At 44.4% G+C, this 9199-nt stretch overlaps 1 protein-coding gene across 1 annotated transcript; it reads left to right on the plus strand.

Annotated features, from left to right (window-relative positions):
• Window positions 1-203: 203 nt before the first annotated feature.
• On the plus strand, window positions 204-6244 carry NANOG (Nanog homeobox). The gene is made up of 4 exons (XM_025471870.3): window positions 204-484; window positions 2523-2788; window positions 5177-5263; window positions 5403-6244. The coding sequence occupies exons 1-4, from the start codon at window positions 334-336 to the stop codon at window positions 5802-5804; spliced, it is 906 nt and encodes a 301-aa protein (XP_025327655.2). The 5' UTR covers window positions 204-333; the 3' UTR covers window positions 5805-6244.
• The last annotated feature ends 2955 nt before the right edge of the window (window positions 6245-9199 follow it).

A 9199-nucleotide genomic window follows, 5' to 3' on the forward strand; every position in this document is an offset into this window, starting at 1 on the left:
CGACCTTTTCCATTACAATGGCCTCGGTGAGACTGGCAGACAGGATTAACCCGAATTCGCAGGGGTGTGTGTGGGCGTGGGGCTGCCAGCAGGGGCGGGGCTGAGGGTGCGGAGCCCGCCTTATAAATCCAGGGCCTCCAAAGTAGTCGCCTTCTGCCCAGGGGCTGGCCTCTCGCTGTGCGTGGTGCCCGCTGCATCTTGTCTTTCCCCTACTCTTTACATGTGGAGGCCTTCGTACTTGCTCCGCTCTTGCACCTAGAGCCGTAAGCCCGGGCCTTTCTTACAATCTCGCTCTTTGTTTTTGTCCCCCGCCCCCCCCCCCGACCCAGCGACATGAGTGCGGATCCAGCTCCTCCCCAATGCCCGCCTGGCCCCCAAGCACCCAACTCTAGGGACCCTTCTCCAATGCCTGAGGTTTACGGGCCCCGAGGAAATCCTGCATCCTTGCCAATGTCCTCTGCTGAGACGCCCCACGCGGAGACCGGTAAGGGGGAAGTCAGCCCTCGAAGAGCTGATCTCCTGGGGGGAGAGTGATAGGAGAGGGAGGGGCAGGGCCATTCGTTTCCCTCCTGAGCAGTTGTAGCGCATTAATCTAAGCAGGTGTCCTCGATTAGACCTCTGACACCTGTCTCCGTTGTAATTTGGTGGCCTGTGCCTTTCACCTGTGTCAGATGTCAGGCAAGAGACGAGGGCCACGGGGCGCTGGCCTTTCGGTAGTAGACGGGGTATTTGAGGCCTCGCGTGCACAGGCGCTGTGGGAAGCCCATGGGTTGTGATAAATGAGCTGATGCCCGAGTGGTCACGGAGTGCTGAGCCCACAGTCACCGTAAATACTAATACTAATTACTACTAATTAGTATTAGTACTAATACTATTAAATACTAATGCTACTGCTAAGCCAGAAATCCTAACATCACCGCTGCAGGTGGGGGTGCGAGGAGCATCCCCTTTTGACTCGTCTGTCTTTCCAGGAGTGCCAGAAGTAGCGTGGCTAGTCTTGGATGTCACCTTGTTGAAATATCTTGCCTTTGTACGACACTAGTAGTTGGTTTGGCTCTGTGGGTGTTAACTAGGGGGCGGTTCTGAGTTTCTGGGAGGCTGCTATGCCCAGTCTCCAACATCCCGAAGAAATGTCCATCCCATTTAATGGTAGATAATTCCAGAAGGTTTAATCTTCTGACCGTCAAAGTGGCTAGAGCCCAGATCTGAAACCCAGTTCGGCTTCTGAATGGTAACCACATGTGGGAGGGGATGTGCTGAGGACACTGTAAAGGTAAGTAAGGTAGTACCACTTTTTTGGTAAATCAATCCCGCAGTAGTTGTTAAAAATGAAAATGTAAAACTAGCTTTTACCATTTTTTAAAAGCTTTGAGGTAAAAAGATCATCTCTTAAAAGCTTCTGATAAAAAGTGACTTAAAAGTTATTTACATGTTACCCTGTTTTCCTAAGCTTCATGTTGATGTCCTTTCATAATTTCTAATGTGGAAAATACAGTGCTGGATCGTGAGACATCCCTTAGGTGTGAGCAAGTAGGAATAAGCAAGTGGGCACAATCTCCTTAGCGAGCCAAGTGCTAGTTTGTGGAGCTAATTTTTAGGCGATGCCCCGCTATAGTCCTTGGTCCACCACCACTTTCTTTCCTTCTCGATCTATTTACAAAATGCATAAAATTGTGAATTCTTGCCCCATAAAGGCTGTCACTTTATTCCATGACTAGGGGAGAGCTGAATTTGAGCACGGGGAATAAATACCGCATTGTAATTAAGACTAAGTGGCTACCAAATGTAGGCAATATAGGAAGTTAATTATTACTTAGAAAGTCCATATATGCCAGGTCCTGTGCTAGCCAACTTTCTCAGCCACTTTGCTTTACTCAATTTAAGGAACTCTGGGAGGGAGACAAATAATTCTGGAAATGCGGTGACAGAGCTAGTAAAGGGCAGAGTCTGTATTGAAACAGAAGCCTAGCAGAATTCCCAGTTCCTGCTAGTCCTGGGGTTTAGAACTGGGAAGTAATAAACTGGATTTTAAAGGGTCCCCAGAATCTGCTGTGGGTGATGGTTACGTTTACCGAAGGGAGTCCCGCGATCATTCCCACCTGAGTAGCCACAGCCTAGGCTCTTGAGCATCAATTTGCAGTAAAAGCTTTTGTCAAAAGAGGTTCAAGGGGTGCCTAGCTGGCTCAGTTGGTGGACCATGTGACTCTTGATTTTTTTTTTTTTAAATGACTCTTCATCTTGATGTCTTGATGTGAGTTTGAGCTCCATGTTGGGTGTGTATGTTATGTGTGTGTGTGTGTGTATACTTTTTTTTTTTTAAGGTGCCAACTAGTATACTTACTGTAGTGGCATCACACAAAGACTAGAAAAAGTGTTCAGGGTCATGTAAGAGTTAAATTTTTACTTACTCCCTAATTCTGAGGTTGTGAGGACTTTAAAAATGCTTTGAAAACCATAAATTTGCAAAGATAATTTAGTATTTGAAAAGATTTAGAGAAAAGTGTCTTTTTTATTCCCAACAGTCTCTCCTCTTCCTTCCTCCATGGATCTGCTTACTCAGGACAGCCCGGATTCTTCCACCAGTCCGCGGGTAAAACTCCCACCCACCTCTGGAGAGGAGAGAACAGCGAGGAAGGAAGATGCGACCCAGGGCAAGAAACAGAAGATGAGGACGGTGTTCTCTCAGACCCAGCTGTATGTTCTCAATGATCGATTTCAGAGACAGAAATACCTCAGTCTCCAGCAGATGCAAGAACTTTCCAACATTCTGAACCTCAGCTATAAGCAGGTAGTGTTGGTTTTGTTGTCCTTGCAGTGAGAAATAAAAACGCTAATTTGCAGCTGAGTGTTACTAACATCCATGTAGCCTGTTATTGGGCCTACCCTACAAATAATTTTAATATGAAAGTGAGATCTTTCTAACATTTCACGATCATCTTTAATGTTCTCTTTAGGGCACCTGGGTGGGTCAGTCGGTTAAGCCTATGCCTTTGGCTAGGGTCGTGGTGCCCAGGTCCTGGGACTGAGCCCCACATATTGCTGCCTGCTCATCAGGAAGCCTGCTTCTCCCTCTGCCTGCTGCTGCCCCTGCTTGTGCTTTCTCTGTCAAATAAAATCTTTTTTAAAAAGTTCTCTTAGGACACCTGGGTGGCTCAGCAGTTAAAGTGCCTGCCTTCAGCCCAGGGCGTGATCCTGGGGTCCTGGGATCGGGTCCCACGTTGGGCTCCCTGCATGGAGCCTGCTTTTCCCTCTGCCTGTGTCTCTGCCTCTCTCTCTCTCACTCTCTCTGTTCTCTCATGAATAAATAAATAAAAATCTTTAAAAAAAGGTTCTCTTTAATATGCCATAATTTACTTAACTAGTTTTTCTATGTTGCACATGCCAAGATCATAAAAATATTTCCAATTTCTCCTTGATCAAAGGAGTTGTATAATCTCATCTTCCGGGATAGGGAGAGTCCTTAACCAACACTGCTTATTAAATTAAAATGGAATCTTTTATCTGTATGCATGATTACTAATAAGGTTAATTATTTTTCATATTCTTATTATTCAGTCAGATATTTTATGGTGTTTTTCTATCACTGGTGCCATACTTAGACAAAGTCCTCCATTCCTTTTTTTTTTTTTTAAGATTTTATTTCTCTATTCATGAAAGATGCTGAGGGAGAGGCAGAGAAACAAGCAGAGGGAGAAGCAGGCTCCACGCAGGAGGGCCCCATGTGGGGCTCTGGTCCTAGGACTCCAGGATCACACCTTGAGCCAAAGGCAAATGCTCAATCGCTGAGCCACCGGGCATCCCCAAAGACCTCCATTCCATAAGTTATTGTGTGTGTGTGTACACCTGTACATACATACTTCTGGTCCTTCTTAATTTCATTTTCTAATTTATCATTGTAAATCATTTGGAAGTTTAAGTTTATTGTGTGCTCCTACATAACTTGATATTTTCTCAATAATTGTCCTAGTGGTATATTTCATAATTTTTGAGTTAAAATTACCACTATTATTGTATTAAATGGAAGTGTGCTTATGGGGATGCCTGGGTGGCTCAGCATCTGCCTTCAGCTCCAGGGTGTGATCCCAGGATCCAGGATCGAGTCCCACATCGAGCTTGCTGCGTGAAGCCTGCTTGTCCCTCTGCCTGTGTCTCTGCCTCTGTGTGTGTCTCTCATGAACAAATAAATTAAAAATCTTAAAAAAAAAAAAAGTGTGCTTATGGAGGAGGTTTTTTAATCACAAAGTACCTTTAACCAACTAGGGGCATGAGTAAGTATGAATGAAGAGGTGGGTAGACATTCATTCATTCATTTTTTTATTTTTATTTTATTTATTTATTTTTATTTATTTGACACAGAAAGACAGCAGGACATTCAAGGAAAAGGAGAAGCAGACTTCCCACTGAGCAGGGAGCCTGATATGGGGCTGGATACCAGGACCTTGAGATTATGACCCAAGCCTAAGGCAGCCGCTTAACCCATTGAGCCACACAGGCACTCCTAGACATTTATTTAAATGTGAATCTTCGGGATCCCTGGGTGGCGCAGCGGTTTAGCGCCTGCCTTTGGCCCAGGGTGTGACCCTGGGGTCCTGGGATCGAGTCCCATATCAGGCTCTCCATGTGGGGCTTTCTTCTCCTGCCTGTGTCTATGATTCTCTGTGTCTCCAATGAATAAATAGATAAAATCCTTTAAGAAAAGTAAATGTGAACTTCCTAGTGAATAGATATGTAATGTGTCTTCTCTAAACTGGTAGGCTCGGGATCCCTGGGTGGCGCAGCGGTTTAGCGCCTGCCTTTGGCCCAGGGTGCGATCCTGGAGACCCGGGATCGAATCCCACATCGGGCTCCCAGTGCATGGAGCCTGCTTCTCCCTCTGCCTGTGTCTCTGCCTCTCTCTCTCCCTCTCTCTCTCTCTCTCTCTCTCTGTGACTATCATAAATAAATAAAAATTAAAAAAATAAAATAAAATAACTGGTAGGCTCATTGAAAAAGGGCGTTGACCTCCATCCCTAGAACATTGTTTCCGTGAATGAAAGGTAGGACTCTAGAAGTTTCTGTCTTGTTCCTGAGCTTTAGATAGCTGTTGTCTGGGGAAACAATGTCAACAATAATCTTTGATCCTTAGCATATCCGCACTACTGGTATTTCATGTCTTCCTGTCACTTTTCCCTTATAGGTTAAAACCTGGTTCCAGAACCAGAGGATGAAAAGCAAGAGGTGGCAGAAAAGCAACTGGCCAAAGGAGAGCAACAGTGTGACTCAGGTAACAGGAAGCTTTTATTTTTTTCTGCTTTCTTTTCAAGGACTTTCCCGTTCTGCTCATTGCTAAAGCTTAAGACGCGGCCCACACACAATTCTGATTTTCCTTAGAGCTCTTGGGTTAACCCGCCATTCCCTTTCAGAACAGCTCTGCCACCACGGAATATGCAGGCTTCTACCCCTGTCGCCAGGGGTACCTGCTGAACCCTTCTGGAAACCTCCCACTGTGGAGCAGCCAGGCCTGGAATAACCCGAATTGGAGCAGCCAGACCTGGAACAGCCAATCCTGGAGCAGCCACTCCTGGAACAGTCAGACCTGGTGCCCTCAAGCCTGGAACAACCAGGCCTGGAACAATCCGCTCCACAACTGTGAAGAGGAATCGCTGCAGCCCCCAATCCAGTTCCAGCAAAATTCTATGGGTGATCTGGAGTCCATCTTCGAAACTGCTGGGGAAAGCCATGGTGTCCTACAGCAATCCACTAAGTATTTTAGTACTCCGCAAATAATGGATTTTTTCCCAAATTACTCTGAACATTCAACCTGAAGATGTGTAATGATAAGTATATTATTCGATCTCAATTTGGGCACTATTATTTCTGATAGGATTTGTCTTTTAGGGTCCTACAGCTCTGCCTCGATAGTGTCCCATTATGCTTATTGTATCCATTGAGGGGATAGGATTGGAGTCAAAGGTTTCAGTAGCGTTGGCTGCTATGGACAACATGATAAGATGTTTCTGGCTATAGATAACTAGATGTAATACTAATTCAGGTATCTTTAGGCTGTAGATTCTATCAAGAAAAGGAAGTAAAAATACAAAGACCTGTGATAAAGGATAATTGTATTTTCTGAGATTGTGAGTCTTGTTTTCATCACCTCAATTAACGGTGAAGGGTTAAGCTATATACAATATGCTTCATTGGTTTCCTCTGCCCTTTGTGATTTACTAGAATTGTTAATTTGTTCATTCTAGTAGTTGTAGAAAGATGTCTTGTATTTTTAATGTATCATGATAATAGTACCAGTTTGGATGGTTTAAGTACAAATAAAATATCCACTTTACCTTCTGTTGTCTCTACCCTGATCTCACCAGTCATTCAGTGAGTAAAAATTGGACTAAACATGGGTCTTTATAGTCCAATGGGACAGGAAACAACTGAAATTTCTCTAGCCATTGGGGGGAGGCTGCTATTAGAAATGGGTAAAAGTGAGATCCGTGGGTGGTGCAGCGGTTTGGCGCCTGCCTTTGTCCCAGGGCACGATCCTGGAGACCCGGGATCGAATCCCACATCGGGCTCCCGGTGCATGGAGCCTGCTTCTCCCTCTGCCTGTGTCTCTGCGCCTCTCTCTCTCTGTGACTACCATAAATAAATAAAATTTAAAAAAAAAAAAGAAAAGAAAAGAAATGGGTAAAAGTGAGGGATCCCTGGGTGACTCCCCGGGGCATGATCCTGGAGACCAAGCAGGGAGCCTGCTTCTCCCTCTGTTTCTGTCTCTCAAGAATAAATAAGTAAAATCTTAAAAAAAAAAAAAAAAAAGGAAAGGAAAGATAACCAAGTATGCAATGCTAAGTGACGGACCAATTAATCTTAACTAATTTATTTCCCTTATGTGTATAATAATGAAACAATAAAATTTGTGGTTATTTGCAGTTAAAAGAATGTTGGGATGCCTGGGTGGCTCAGTGGTTGGGTGTCTGCCTTCAGCTCAGGACGGGATCCTGGAGACCTGGGATCGAGTCCCACATCAGGCTCCCTGCATGGAGCCTGCTTCTCCCTCTTCCTGTGTGTCTCTGCCTCTCTATCTCTGATGAGTAAATAAAATCTTTTTAAAAAGGAGGGGATGGGGAGAAGGTCAGCTAATGTAACTCACAGGGAAGGTTCTGTGTCCACCCTTCTGTCCAATTACACTGCCAGAAAAAACTAAGTTGAAACAAGCTTATTTTAAGACATTTTTTATTTTTTAAAAAAGATTTTATTTATCCAGAGAGACAGGCAGAGGGAGAAGCAGGCTCCCTGCAGGAGCCCGATGTGGGTGGGACTCGATCCTGGGACTCCGGGACCACACGCCAGCCAAAGGCAGATGCTCAACCAGTGAGCCGCAAAGCCAGCATTAAAAAACAAAACAAAACAAAAAAACCCTTAAATTTATGGACTACAAAGCACAATTTAATGTGGTTTAAGGTATATATAAATATATTAATGCTACAAGCTGCATCAGAGACAAATATAAACGGGATCAGAGAGAAATGTTAAGGTCTGAGGCTAGTTTGAAATAGATGTTTTTTTTTTTTCCTGGTAAATTATCTTCTCACCTTAGAAGAGGCAAGGCAGGCATCTAGGAACAATGCTAATGCTTTTACTCTTATCCATCCTTGCTCGCCCCCAAATTGATCTGATTGAGCACCCTTTCAGTCAGTACTGTCTCGCTCCTCCACAAGAATATCCACCTTCCAAAGCAGCAGAGACACCAACCAGGCAGTTTCCTGGTCATTTCCCTCATGGTTCCTCCAATTTTCCAATGCTTCTGTGTAACCTTAACCAATCAAATTATCTAGGCATTTGACAGAAGAAATCGGAGATGGCAAAGGCAGATAGATGCTCAACCGCTGAGTCACCCAGGTGCCCTCAAAAAGAATCTTTAAAAAATGAATTAAAATGGGATGCCTGGGTGGCTCAGCGGTTTGGCGCCTGCCTTTGGCCCAGGGCACAATCCTGGAGTCCCGGGATCAAGTCCCACGTCGGGCTCCCTGCATGGAGCCTGCTTCTCCTTCCTCCTGTGTCTCTGCCTCTCTCTCTCTCTCTCTCTCTCTCTATCATAAATAAATCTAGAAAAAAAAATCTTGTAGAAGAAATTGGAGATCATTTCTGCCAAGATGCAAGGACAACACAATATTCTTTTAAACTGCCAGATATTTGAGTTTTGTGCCAAGTACTATATTATTCCATAGATAATAAAAACAGCATCAATACAATAATTAAAATAGTATATGAAATCACCACTAAATCCTCATTTTTAGTTTTATAATTCAATCAGATTTAAGTATGACATTTTATTTTTTTTTTTAAGATTTATTTATTCATGAGACAGAGTGAAGAGAGACACAGGCAGAGGGAGAAGTGGGCTCCTCACAGGGAGCCGGATGTGGGACTTGATCCCCTATCCCAGGATCTAGCTCTGAGCCAAAGGCAGATGCTCAACTGCTGAGCCACCCAGGCATCCCATTTTAATTCATTTTTTAAAGATTCTATTTGAGGGCACCTGGGTGACTCAGCGGTTGAGCATCTATCTGCCTTTGGCTCAGGTGTGATCCCGGAGTCCTGGGATCAAGTCCCACATTGGGCTCCCTGCATGGGGCCTGCTTCTCCCTCTGCCTATGTCTCTGCCTCTCTCTGTGTGTCTCTCATGAATAAACAAATAAATAAATCTTAAAAAAAAAATTCTACTTGAGAGAGCCCACGAGGGAAAGCGAGACTCCCCGCTGAGTAAGGAGCCCCAATGTGTGAGTCTGATGCCAGGGCCCTGGGACCACAACACAGCCAAAGGCAGACACCCAACCAACTGAGCCACCCAGGCGTCTCCTGGATATGATATTTGAAAAACACAGGATCTTACTGTTCTGCCACTTGGCTTTTTCATTTATTTAATTTTTTTTTACGATTTGATTTATTTATTCATGAGAATCAGAGAGAGGCAGAGACACAGGCAGAAGGAGAAGCAGGCTCCATGTAGGGAGCCCGAACTGGGACTCGATCCCGGGTCTTCAGGATCATGCCCTGGGCTGAAGGCGGTGCTAAACCGCTGAGCCACATGGGATTCCCTCATTTATGTTTTATTTTATTTTTATTTTTTTATTTTTTAAGATTATTTGTTTGTTTGTTTATTTATGAGAGACACACACAGAGACACAGAGGCCGAGTCATAGGCAGAGGGAGAAGC

Source organism: Canis lupus, chromosome 27, assembly GCF_003254725.2.
Source record: "Canis lupus dingo isolate Sandy chromosome 27, ASM325472v2, whole genome shotgun sequence".
Lineage (NCBI taxonomy): Eukaryota > Metazoa > Chordata > Mammalia > Carnivora > Canidae > Canis > Canis lupus.